This window comes from Pseudophryne corroboree, chromosome 1, assembly GCF_028390025.1.
Source record: "Pseudophryne corroboree isolate aPseCor3 chromosome 1, aPseCor3.hap2, whole genome shotgun sequence".
In the NCBI taxonomy this organism is placed as follows: Eukaryota; Metazoa; Chordata; class Amphibia; order Anura; family Myobatrachidae; genus Pseudophryne; species Pseudophryne corroboree.
In genome coordinates, this window is record NC_086444.1 from 716,235,535 (window position 1) to 716,249,651 (window position 14,117).

Here is a 14,117-nt window from a genome sequence, read left to right on the forward strand (position 1 = left end):
TGCGCAGACGCAAGGCCAAACTACAAAAAAATTCAGCGTCTTTTTCGATTTCTAGGCGTACGCAGATGGATTGACAGGAAGCAAACGTTTGTGAGTGGTAACTGGCTCTTTTCTGGAAGTGTCAGGAAAAAAGCAGGCATTCCCAAGCTTTTTCAGGGAGGTTTTGTTTTGTCAGCTCTGGCCCAAACAGCCTGTTTTTTTTCGCACTGTAGGAGTAAGTTCTGGGCTTTGCACAGACTGTAAAAATCGTTCAATGGTGAGTGAGTTCTGAACGGATTTGTAGCTGACCGGCATATGCAAAGCTTTTCGCACAGCGTACGCAGATTTGCACGGGGCAGATAGTTCATCGCTGTAGCTTGTTGGACATTGACTTGATGGCGCCTAGGCACAAACTGCCGACTTACTGCTCATGCATTAGGGATCCGGGAGCACTTCTGGTGAACTCCTTAGCGGTTTGGTGGAAGTTTCGTTTCATGGACAATCTTCCCCCTCAAATCTTGCTGATTCTATGGGTCCAATGCATGTTGAAAGGTAGCATCGTGATCCTGGTTGCTCTCAATTGACTGCGACGAGCTTGGTACACTGATCTTCTTGGCCTCTCCATTTATTCTCTGCTGCGTCTTCCTCTGCGGCTAGATCTTCTGTGTGCTTCCATCTGCATCTGGCTCGTCTTTGACGGGGTGGCTCTTGAGTCATTCATACCGTGTTACAGGCCCGTAAACCCCGTCTGCAAGGATGTATCACCAGGTCTGGTGGACTTATCAATCATGGTGTTCGGTTATGGGTTTTAACCCCAGTTCCTTTTGACTCTCCGGAGACCTTTCTGGAGACGGGTCTGGATTTGGATCTCTGGCTTTCTTTTTTAAGGTGCAGGTTTTGTCACTTTTGGTACTCTTCCACAGTTGCCCCCCCCCCCCCCCCCCCCCCCATCCAGCCCCCGTATTTTCCTCTGGTGGCTCCATGGAAGTTGACTTTGGGCTCTTAAATAATCTCTCTTTGAGCCCCTGGACTCTGAGGACATTTGTCGGCTTGCATGGTAGACTCTTACTTGCCATAGCATTGGCCTGAGTGGTGTCGACTTTGGTGCGCTGTTGTCTCTCTCAATTTCTGATCTTTCATTTGGACCGGGCCATTCTTTGCGTTTGGGCTACTTCCCAAAAGTGGTTTCACACCAATAATAAGATTGTGGTTCCTGCCTTTCAGGCACCCTATACTAACCCAGGGGAGTCCTCCTTGGATGTCTTCTGGACCTCTGGATCTCCGCAAGTTGAAGTCTTTCTATCCTCTATGACTTTAACAAGTGTGAACGGCCGGCTACAAAATACACATTGGGCAGATGGCTATGTATGACCATCTGCCACGCTTACGTTGTGTCGGACTTACCTGCCCCATCCTTAACTGCTCATTCCACCAGGAAGGAGGCCCAGTGGTCCTCTACCCTCACGTTTCTCAGAATCCATTGTTTTGATACGTTCCCTTTCCCAGATGAAAGGTTCTTGGCACAGCTCAGGAGCATCCCAACCTTTAGAGGAATAGCTTTGGGACATCACACTGACTAAAGCCTTTGTCCCCTGTGATGTGAGGAAGAAAAGGAGATTTATGTACTTAATTGGTTAAATCCTTTAATTCGTATTCCATAGGGGACACAGTACCTCTGTACCACCTGTTTTGTGTTTAGACGTGTGTGTGTGTGTGTGTGTGTGTGTGTGTGTGTGTGTCCTCGCTTTGTGCTTGCTAACTTATCTGGTCTGGCTGGGGGCAGGGTATAGGGGGAGAGGGAGCCTGTTTTGCAGCTGTGAAAAAAAGTTAACTGTTTGGTGCCAACTCCTAATTACAGCCTATACCCCACTGTCTAAAGCCTGTGTACCCTATGGATTCTCAGGAAAAGGATTTAACCATGTAAGAACATAAATATCCTTATTTGAAATCATTATACTGTTCTCACAAATGCAGCAGCTCTGTGATGTCCAAAACAACTGCTTATATTCCACCAGCATTCCACCTTGTTTTGTAGGGCCACATGTGCAGAAGGGCCTCAATTTTTTTTTTTAATTGTCAGCTGACCATTTGTATTTAGAACTCTTTGCAGAAAATGAATGGCAACACAGTATGTACCACCTGTTACCATAAACATAAATTGTCCTTCTGGTTAGATCAGTGGTGTTTGCTACAAAATGGATGTTTTTAATACGAGTAAATTGTGCTTGTTTACACAATTCTTATACTACACAGGTTCCCAAACTCTGTTCTCAAGGCACCCTAACAGACCAGTTTTTAAAGATAACATGGTTGAGCACAGATGGGTAAATATAATTGACTGGGGCAATTGAGTCACCTGTGTACAAGCATGGATATCCTTAAAACCTGGACTGTTAGGGTGCCTTTAGGACAGACAGTTTGGGAACCTCTTCTTTACTACATCCTTTATCTAGACTGCTAAATGATCATGCTGCGTAGATCTTATTTACATTGTTCAGTGTCTCAAACCTTCATAAAAACGAGGGATGTTTATTATATGCTTGTGAATTGGTGGTTCGTTTATACTTGTTGGCTGTTTGGGCAGGTATTCTTCTTTTTTTTTCTCTAACGTCCTAGAGGATGCTGGGGACTCCGTAAGGACCATGGGGATAGACGGGCTCCGCAGGAGACTTGGGCACTTTAAGAAAGAATTTAGGTTCTGGTGTGCACTGGCTCCTCCCTCTATGCCCCTCCTCCAGACCTCAGTTTGATACTGTGCCCAGAGGAGCTGGGTGCTTTTCAGTGAGCTCTCCTGAGTTTGCTGATAGAAAGTATTTTGTTAGGTTTTTTATTTTCAGGGAGCTCTGCTGGCAACAGACTCCCTGCATCGAGGGACTGAGGGGAGAGAAGCAGCCCTACTCTCTGAAGCTAGGTCCTGCTTCTTAGGCTACTGGACACCATTAGCTCCAGAGGGATTGGTACGCAGGATCTCACCCTAGCCGTCCGTCCTAGAGCCGCGCCACCGTCCCCCTTGCAGAGCTGGAAGATAGAAGCCGGGTGAGTATGAGAAGAAAAGAAGACTTCAAAGGCGGCAGAAGACTTCTTGATCTTCACTGAGGTAACGCACAGCACTGCAGCTGTGCGCCATTGCTCCCACACACCACACATACTCCGGTCACTGTAAGGGTGCAGGGCGCAGGGGGGGGGGGCGCCCTGGGCAGCAATATAAACCTCTTATTTGGCAAAAGGAGCATATATACAGCTGGACACTGTATATATGCATGAGCCCCCGCCAATTTTACACTTTAGCGAGACAGAAGCCCGCCGTCGAGGGGGCGGGGCTTCTCCCTCAGCACTCACCAGTGCCATGTTTTTCTCCACAGCACCGCTGAGAGGAAGCTCCCCGGACTCTCCCCTGCTTATACCACGGTAGAAGAGAGGGTTTTAAAGAAGAGGGGGGGCACATAATTCGGCGCAGATAATAACAGCGCTACTGGGTAAACATTAAATTGCTGTGTTTTTTCCTGGGACAACGCCGACACCTGATTGGATATGTGAAATTAAGTGCTAAGGTAAATTTATTGCACAAAAGATTAGAGAACAGACCGTGAATCTACACATGTCTGTCCCTATGTCGTAGAGACCTTCAGAAAGCACAACATTATCAAATGCAGTCCTTTCGGTCGCAGAATAACAAAGTACGAGGAGCGTCCTTTCTTACCAAAGGTAAGGGCACAGGGCACAGCTAGTTCCCAGGAACAGAAGTCCTCCCCGGCCTCTACTACATCCACCGCATGACGCTGGAGCTCCGCTAAGGGAGTCCGTCCCAGTAGGAGCACGTCTTCGACTCTTCAGCCACATCGGAGTTCACTCACAGGTGGATCCCGGGGCAATAAAAATTGTTTCTCAGGGTTACAAGCTGGAATTCGAAAGGTGCCTCCTCGCCGGTTTTTCCTTATTGCACCTACCGGCTTCTCCCCCAGAAAGGGAGATAATATTAAATACAATTCACACATTGTATCTCCAACAGGTGGTGCTCAAGGTTCCCCTCCTGCAACAAGGAAGGCGATATGACTCAACCTTGGCTGTAGTCCCGAAACCGTACAGTTCGGTCAGACCTATTTTAAAATTAAAATCTCTGAACCTATACGGGAAAAGGTTCAAATTTAAAGTGGAATCGCCCAGAGCGATCATCGCCAGCCTGGAAGCGGGGGATTTGATGGTGTATCTAGACATAAAGGCTACATACCTTCATGTTTCCATTTATCCACCCCATCAGGCGTACCTGACAATTGGGGTACAGGATTGTCATTACCAATTTCAGGGTAATTGGCGGAAATAATGGTGCTCCTACACAAGCAAGGAGTCAGTTATCCCATACTTGGACGATCTCCTAATAAGGGCGAGATCAAAAGAGCAGTTGTTCAACAGCGTGTCACTTTCGCTGAAGGTGTCACAGCAACACGGCTGGATTCTCAATTTCCCGAGGTCACAGTTGGTTCCTATAACTCGTCTGCCCTTCTTGGGTATGATTCTGGATACAGACCAGAAATGGGTTTACCTTCAGATGGAGAAGGCCCAGGAACTCATGACTCTAGTCAGGGACCTATTGAAACCAAGACAGGTGTCAGTGCATCACTGCACTCGAGTCCTGGAAAAAACATTCCCTTACGCAGGTTCCATGCGAGGACTTCAAATGGGACCTACTGGACAAGTGGTCCGGGTCACATCTACAGATTCATCAGTTGATCACCCTATCCCCCAGGGCCAGGGTATCTCTCCTGTGGTGGCTGCAGAGTGCTCACCTTCTAGAGGGCCGCAGATTCGGCATTCAGGACTGGATCCTGGTGACCACGGACGCAAGCCTCCGAGGCTGGGGAGCAGTCACACAGGGAAGAAATTTCCAAGGTCTTTGGTCAAGTCAAGAGACTTGTCTTCACATCAACATATTGGAACTAAGGGCCATATACAAAGCCCTACGTCAAGCGGAGACCTTTCTTCGCGACCAACCAGTTCTGATCCAGTCAGACAACGTCACCGCAGTAGCTCATGTAAACCGCCAAGGCGGCACAAGGAGCAGAGTGGCGATGGCGGAAGCCACCAGAATTCTTCGCTGGGCGGAGAATCATGTAAGAGCACGGTCAACAGTGTTCATTCCGGAAGTGAACAACTGGGAAGCAGACTTCTGAGGAAACAGCCCCAGGATTGAGGCTGAGAAACGCGTCAAGCAATCCGTCTGATTACATTGCCCGACATTCTGCTTGGCATCCAGCTAACCATCACGAACAGAGACTGATTTCTGCAGCACGTCCCCGACAGCATCCGCCGCTCAGCGCCTCACCCAGCATCTGTTCGGCATTTGGCTCACCGCACCAAACGGAGATTCAGCTTATGACAGCTAGCAGTATGCTCCAGGTGAAGCTTAATGGAAAGTGGTGAGAGAGCATTATAATCTTTGAATTTTTATGCCGATCTGAATGAGACTGTGAGCGTTTTATCTATTATTTCTCACAAGCCCTGCACATTCTATTGCAGTGTCCCAGAGCGGGCAGCCGGCGCCCTACGGACATAACACAATTGTTGCCCATTGCATAAGTTGGGTTAAGTATAATAACAGACTCCAAAATAGCGTCACATGCTTAATCTGTTATTGTGCAATTATAAGCTTCATAAGAAAAGCTGATCAATTCTGGACGGCATTATTGAGAAATAAGAGCTAAATAGGGATTTCACAAATAATGGAGCGGATGACATCAATGTGAATAATCCCTATATACATCACGGATGAACTTTTAAACCCTCTACCAATATATGGTTTCAAGTGTTTCAATCAGCCCACGCGTGGAGCTTACTCTAAGGAATTCCTGTTAATCACAAGAGTTACTATACATTATATAAAGGGTAGATTGATACATTGTTCCAAAGGAGACCTTAGTGAGGAATACAAATTGTTACATGTTTTGATGTGTTGCTGCTAAAAGATTTTTTAAAGTCACAGGATGTTTAGGTTTTCTCATAATTTTTATATATGAATAAGGTCATTTTTAATAAAATATATTAATACTTTAGTGACAGCGCTTCTCTCTGTGGTTTTTATTAATTTTTGTTTTTTGAGGCTCAGCACCTCAAATAAGTGAAGCTGCAGTCAGTATTAATATCATCAGTGTCTCATAGCCAGTACACCAGCGCCTACTTATATTTCTTTGTAGATTTTTTCCTCACCAGACATTCGTCCTGGAGAGTGGAGACTTCATCAGGAAGTCTTTGCACAGATTGCAGTTCGGTGAGGACTGCCACAGATAGACATGATGGCGTCCCGCCTCAACAAAAAGCTGCAGAGTTATTGTACCTGGTCAAGAGACCCTCAGGCAGTAGCGGTAGACGCCCTAGTGACACCATGGGTGTTCCAGTCAGTCTATGTATTTCCTCCTCTTCCTCTCATACCCAAGGGTTGAGAATAATAAGAAAAAGGAGGAGTGAGAACAATCCTCATTGTTCCAGATTGGACATGAAGGATCTGGTATCCGGATCTGCAGGAAATGCTTACAGAAGATCCGTGGCCTCTTCCTCGAAGGCAGGACCTGTTGCAACAGGGCCCATGTCTGTTCCAAGACTTACCACGGTTGCGTTTGACGGCATGGCGGTTGAACGCCGGATCCTAGCGGAAAAAGGCATTCCGGATGAGGTCATTCCTACACTGATAAAGGCTAGGAAGGACGTGACATCTAAACATTATCACCATATATGGCGAAAATATGTTTCTTGGTGTGAGGCCAGATATGCTCCTACGGAAGAATTCCATCTGGGCCGTTTCCTACACTTCCTACAAACTGGAGTGAATTTGGGCCTAAAACTCCATTAAGGTTCAGATTTCGGCCCTATCCATTTTCTTTCAAAAAGAATTGGCTTCTCTCCCAGAAGTTCTGACTTTTGTGAAGGGAGTGCTGCATTTTCAGCCTCCTTTTGTACCTCTGGTGGAGCCCTGGGACCTTAACGTGGTGTTAAGTTTCCTTAAGTCACACTGGTTTGAACCACCTAAAACAGTAGAGTTAACATATCTCACTTGGAAAGTGGTCATGTTATTAGCTTTGGCTTCGGCTAGGCAAGTGTCGGAATTGGCGGCTTTGTCTCATAAAAGCCCCTATCTGGTTTTCCATGTCGATAGAGCGGAGTTGTGGACACGTCCTCAATTCCTACCTAAGGTGGTATCATCCTTTCATATGAACCAGCCTATTGTGGTGCCTGTGGCTACGCGTGACTTGGAGGACTCCAAGTCCCTGGATGTGGTCAGGGCTTTGAAAATTTACGTAGCCAGAACGGCTAGAGCCAGAAAAACAGAATCACTGTTTGACCTGTATGCTGCCAACAAGCTTGGCGCTCCTGCTTCAAAGCAGACTATTGCCCGCTGGATTTGTAACACCATTCAGCAGGCTCATTCTTCGGCTGGATTGCCGTTGCCTAAATCGGTTAGGACCCATTCCACTAGGAAGGTGGGCTCTTTTTGGGTGGCTGCCCGAGGGGTCTCGGCATTACAGTTGTGCCGAGTTGCTACTTGGTCGGGTTCAAACACCTTTGCAAAATTCTATAAGTTTGATACCCTGGCTGAGGAGGACCTCATGTTTGCTCAATCGGTGCTGCAGAGTCATCCGCACTCTCCCGCCCGTTTGGGAGCTTTGGTATAATCCCCATGGTCCTTACGGAGTCCCCAGCATCCTCTACGGACTGCGAGAAAAAGATTTACCGGTAGGTTTAAAATATTTTTTTTTTATTTTTTTTGTACGGGTACTGCTGGATAACTTCTAGCTAAACTAAACACAGACGACTTCCATTTCCTCTCTGGCAATTGTATGAGATTGTGAACGGACCTGAAAGCAAGTAAAATTATAGGGGAAATTCAGTTGCGTATACCGTGATTTTTTGCGCAATTCAATGAAAGATCCTTTTTTGCAAATAAATTCTGTTTTTGCTGTGAAAACACATAGAATCCGTGATAAATTCCCGGACCTATAGATGTGTCCGCTTAATCCGTGCTACAGTCATGATAAACAGCCCTTGAAGTCGCGCCATGCTGCGGTGGGACTGCCGAGCGTTTTGGGGTTTTTTTTGCGTGTTTTTCCGTGAAAAAATGCATCTTAGATGCAAAGTAATTTAATAGGACACACAAGCTGCTTCTGCTGATTAAAATTATATGCAGCATGCCAATATTCTGTGCGTAATTGCGGCTCTATCTGCAGCTGAAATTAAACATTAGTGTTTTCCATGAAAACACTGGAACATATCTTTTTGTGTGCAAATACAGTCGCAGCCTATAGGAATGCTGCATATCATTTTAATCAGCAAAACCTGCTCGTGCGTCCTATTACATTACTTTGCGTCAAAGACGCATTTTCACTGAAAAAATGCTAAAAAGATGCTCAGCACTACAGAGTCACACGGCACTCACTTGTAGCGCACAGAGCAAAGATTTAAGAGGTGATTGCAGGCACAAAAAACGGCCCTCAGTGGGTCCCCCAAAAAAATTACTGATAAGTGCTGGTGTTGGGGCTAATTGGATAGCCCCTGGGGGATCAATTAGCCCCTGTAAATTAGCTGGGCTAACTGAATTTCCCCCCATATGTCCAGTTTGAGTATTTCTTTATTTCCGTCTAATCAATATTTTATCAAAAATTTTACCAATTTTTTTAGAAAGTTTTAAAGCCGTTTTAATTGTCTTTTGTTGCTTTTAAATATAAATGTTTTATTTTAGGAGAACGACCTTATCAGTGTATAATGTGCCCATATTCAAGCTCACAGAAAACTCATTTGACCAGACATATGCGGACCCACTCAGGTTGGTTGTGATATAGTATTTGTTTTATATTTGACACAGTTACACATTATGATAAATTTACATGCATGGACAGTAAAAATAAAATAAAAAAAATAGCATATTACCTTTTAGAAATAATTGATTTGTATTTGGGAGCGTGAACATAAGGCATGTTAAGGTATGCCAGTTTTTTTCTTGTACAGGTTGAGTATCCCTTATCCAAAATGCTTGGGACCAGAGGTATTTTGGATATGGGATTTTTCCGTATTTTGGAATAATTGCATACCATAATGAGATATCATGGTGATGGGACCCAAGTCTAAGCACAGAATGTATTTATGTTTCATATACACCTTATACACACAGCCTGAATGTCATTTTAGCCAATATTTTTTACAACTTTGTGCATTAAACAAAGTGTGTGTACATTCACACAATTCATTTATGTTTCTTATACACCTTATACACACAGCCTGAAGGTCATTTAATACAATATTTTTAATAACTTTGTGTATTAAACAAGGTTTGTGTACATTGAGCCATCAAAAAACAAAAGTTTCACTATCTCACTCTCACTCAAAAAAGTCCGTATTTCGGATATTTGGATATGGGATACTCAACCTGTATAGTCTACCTTTATCAAAGCAAGGGCTTTGATAAAGGCAATCTTTTGGATACTTATTATTAAATGCAAACATTTATTTATTAACAGTTTCTTATATAGCGCAGTATATTCCATTGCGCTTTACAATCAGAACAGTAATAGAGCAAACTAGGCAAAAACAGAGAGACATAGAGGTAGGAGTGCCCTGCTCAGACATATCTTTTGATTTTGATGAATCCAGTATGTTCCTTCAAATGGGTTGGGGCTGAATTGCCGGTGATGGGAGTGCCGGCGGGCGAATTACTGACCACGGTATACCGATGTTTAGAATCCTAAGGATGCTAACCCTCCCCTCCCGCATCCTAAATCTAAACTCCCACTGCGGCTCACCTTTTCGGCGGCCCGGCAGTTATTAGTTCGGGATCCCGGTTGTCAGAATGCAAGGTCTGGGATTGTGATCTCATTCGGGATGCGGGCATTCCGAGAAGTGTTTGGATTCTGGCATCTGTATTTCGGCTGCCGGGATCCCAACCATCGGGATCCTGACCGGATGCCCTTCAAACAAGACTTGTTTAGCAATCAGATCACAAAGGAATTGAGAGTTATTAACCAAATATAAAATAGCACCAGAGCAAAATTAATATACTCTGTGATGTTTTATCACTAATTATTTTCAGTGTCTGCAAATTGTCGTTTCGTTTTTGTATGTGTTGTATAGATGTAGCCATGTTCCTCTTTGCTGTGATGTGACATGCTGCAACACGGCTTGCTGCATGGCATGCCGGGCTGCGAGAATTCGCAGCTGGAGAGGACTTCATTAATTCTCCCTCATTAATTGAGCAATTGCCTGCTGCGAATATTCGCAGCCTGGCACACCATGCAGCATGCCACATCGCAGTAAGACGAGCTTGGCTACATTTGTATGTTCAGTTACTAGAACTCCATATTGCTAGATAAAGTTCTGATGGAATTTTGCAACCACCACAGTGCAGACAATTTACTTATTAATATACAGGTTTCCTTACAGGATCAGTGTGAAATCCTATAGGTACATCCTACATAGTTCCTACCCAATTAGTCCAGCCAGCTGTTTGTTTGTTTGTTTGTTTTGTTTTTGTTTTGTTTTTTTGTTGCTGTTTTTAATTAAAAAAAAAAAAATCACCAGATAGGTTTTCCAATTGGTGTAGCCTGTGTAATAATAATTTTGTACAATAAAAATGGAAAGGACTTAATTGAGACTAAATGGAAAATAAGCCCCTATACATGTGTTTGGCCGCAGACGGATTTGTTCTGAAAGTGCAGAATGACTGCACGCGCTCACACCATCAGATGTTTATTTTTCAGCTTTGTCTGAAATCAGCACAGTCCTGCACTTAAAGCATACTCTATTCCTTCCTTAATAGTGAACAAGTATATAATCCACTATTGGTGGAAGTTGATAACCTCTGATAGGTTTTAGAACCATGAAATGTTTTGTCTACAAAATAAATTGACATTTAACACCAATTGTCATGTGTCTTCTAACAATATATATATACTTTTTTTCTTAACGCCTTCAATGGAGCAGCTGGGTATGGATTTTATATTTTTCCATAATTGTGCATGCTGTTTTTTTTTAAATTCTTTATTTGTGTTGTCAGCCTTGATTTTGAAAATAATCACGTGTAACTTGAATGTGTTTGTGTCAAAATTGTAGTTTAATGTGTTGATATATTTTAATTTCATTTGTTTAGGTGAAAAGCCATTTAAATGCGAGCAGTGCAGTTACGTAGCATCAAATCAACATGAAGTGACACGACATGCCAGACAGGTCCACAATGGACCAAAACCTTTAACATGCCCACACTGTAACTACAAAACTGCAGACCGCAGCAACTTCAAAAAACACGTGGAACTGCATGTTAACCCACGACAGTTCTTGTGTCCTGTGTGCGATTATGCTGCTTCAAAGAAGTGTAATTTGCAGTATCACATCAAATCCAGGCACTCAGGTTGTGCTGACATCACTATGGATGTTTCCAAAGTCAAGCTAAGAACAAAAAAAGGAGACATAGCTTGTTCAGACCTTGAGGCAAATAAGCAAGAAGAAAAAGAGAACTCTGAAGTAAGAGCAGAGTCCACAGAAAGGAAATATGATGGAAAAGTAAAATCTGATAAGGAGAAATGTGTGAAGGCTAAACAAGCTGCCAGTTCTTCCATTGGCCAGATAACAACACGGAGCCACAAGATGACATCTAACAAGATTGACCAGGCGTCTAGTAATGATAAAAGAACTTTAAAAGCTAAATGTGCTAAAAGAAAATCTAGTGTGGTATCTGAAAAGCCACTAAAATTAAACGATGCACGAAATACCAACATAAAGAAAAGGAGATTGGCACAGAAAAACCTGCACATGCAAAACTTGCCTAAAAAAGAGATCAGAGCTAGAAAATCCCAGCGGCAGAAGGTGTGCCTGAAGAAGAAGAATAAACAAAATAAACCCTTTAAAAATAAGTTCAGGAAGAAAACTAAAACACGCACAGCTGAAATTACAAAAAGCAAATCTAGTAAGCCCCATAAAGATCGTGATACTGAACAGAAAAAAATACAGAACGAATCAGACAACATCACTGATGTTCCAGAGGTGGTAAACTGTCCTCCATCTGCTCCAGTACGTCCAGATGATCAGATCCTAGCCTCAGAAGTAGTGGAGAGCATTGAGCAGGAACAAGAAAATAAAACTGAAGACCACATAGAGAATGTTTTATCTGATACCAGCATTATTGTTAATTCAGTGCCTGGGGAAATAATAAAGGAACCCATTGTGTTGCCATCGGAACTGGAAACTGAGATGGTTATAAAAGATGTTGAACATTCAGATAACTCTGTGATTAACTCAAACACTGAACAACCAGTTATAGAGACTCAAAGCTCATCAATAATGGAAACTTCCAACAATATATTTCAAGAAACTGAATCTCAAGTAACTAATGCAGCAGACTCTCTTCACTTGCATGACTCGCATTGTGATCCTACAAGTGATGAATCTGGAACCAATTCAGATCTAAATAGTATAGAAGTAAATGAGGAACAACCAGAACAAAACACAAATGACATGGGAGAACTTCCCTCAACACCTAGTGTAGAGCATCTAAATGATCACAATCCAAAAGACATTGCACACTCTTCATGTGATGCCTCCAACAATGAATCCACAGAAATTGAGGAGGATGAAGGAATCCATAGTCATGAAGGCAGTGACATAAGTGATAACGTTTCAGAAAGAAGTGATGACTCCGGCTTAAATGGTTTGCAGTCAGTTCAAGAAAACATAGATGCACAGCCAAATGTAGCATTGTCTTCAGTTGGTACAAGCCTCTCCACTGAGAGTTTTGTGTGCATTTTCTGTGATCGTGCCTTCAAGAAAGTGGAGGAATATACAAAGCATTTGAAACGTCACTTAGTCAATGTGTATTACCTTGAGAAAGCAGCTCAAGATCGGATATAAATTTATAATTTATTAAAATTGGATAGTATTTTCTACATTGGATGAGTTCTGCAGGACACTATTTGAAATGAATGACGTATTCCCTTGTTGTAGATGGAAAGTGCCATTAAAACATTTTATTGTGCAGAATTTTCTGCAAAGGTTTTAGCAATCCTAGTATGGATAATGCCTGTTTACCACCAAGCTGAGCTCTTTTATCAAGTAGCTATGTAAGATGTCTAGTTAAGATCACATTTGTTAATAACAGAGAAAAAAAACATTGAGGTGTTCAAGTTACATAAGTTAAAAAAAAATTTTATTCTGTAGGATCATTAGTAGGGGGGGGGGGGGGGTTTAACCCTATGGTGTTGTTTCTAGGCCTATTTTCAATTTTCTTCTACTCTAAAATTATTCAATAAAATGAGGGCACATTAATTTATTTTGAAAAGGTAGCAGTATTTCCATTTCCTTTTTTTTTTTTTTTTTTTTGATCTATGAAAGAAAGTGGCCCTTTTATTTGCTTTGTCAGGTAAGCTGAGACGTCACCCTTGAACAAAAAGTGGCCCTAGTACTCAGTTTAATGGAATGTTGAAGGATTTCCAGTTTAAAACCTTTTAAAGGAATCCCTTTTTAGACATAAGTATACCAGTGTTCACAGTCTGGGCAGACTTCAGTTTTTAAGTCGAGATAATTAATGGGTGCCCAATGTTGTAATTCAGTTGTTTTGAGCGCCCTTTAATTAGTGCACCTAGGTAGTCAAGGTTTAGCCACATAAAGTGGATAAACACAACTAAAATAATGGGCGCAAACGGAATAATACTGTTTGGGCTCCCAAAGAGCTGACTTTTCGCACATTGCTTGCCACCTCCAGGGGGTGCGAGCTGAAATGTCACTGCCGCTGCTAATTGACGTCTGGTTGGAGCAACAATTGAATAGCTCCAATAGACGCTCATTTGTTTAGATGCCTTAAACTGTTGGATTCTGCTCTTTGTGTTTATTTCATGTTTGCAGAGTAGTTTGGCATGTCCCATTCATATTGTAGATGCAGATAAAAGCATACTTATCTACTGTCCCAGACTACTAAATGTTGGTGGGTAATCCAATTTCCAAGAAAGTAGGTCACCTTGCTGGATACTGCCCACTTCCCTAGTGAATTGGACTGATTTTGGGTGTAATAATGCTTCATTAAGCCACACACTCCATCCATTTAATAATGACAGAGATTGCAGCATTTTGTAGTAGAAGGTGTAGCCATCATGGGGCAAACTATTTCAGCATCC

General features: G+C 42.9%; 1 protein-coding gene across 2 annotated transcripts in view; it reads left to right on the forward strand.

Annotated features, from left to right (window-relative positions):
• The window catches only part of REST (RE1 silencing transcription factor), a 110,006-nt gene extending 97,019 nt beyond the window's left edge, over positions 1-12,987 (forward strand). For both annotated transcript variants that reach the window (XM_063915302.1, XM_063915292.1), the window contains exons 3-4: positions 8,705-8,788; positions 11,105-12,987. In XM_063915302.1, coding sequence (XP_063771372.1) covers positions 8,705-8,788; positions 11,105-12,858 — 1,838 coding nt within the window. In that variant the 3' untranslated portion in view covers positions 12,859-12,987. The remainder of the gene's footprint in view (positions 1-8,704; positions 8,789-11,104) is intronic.
• The last annotated feature ends 1,130 nt before the right edge of the window (positions 12,988-14,117 follow it).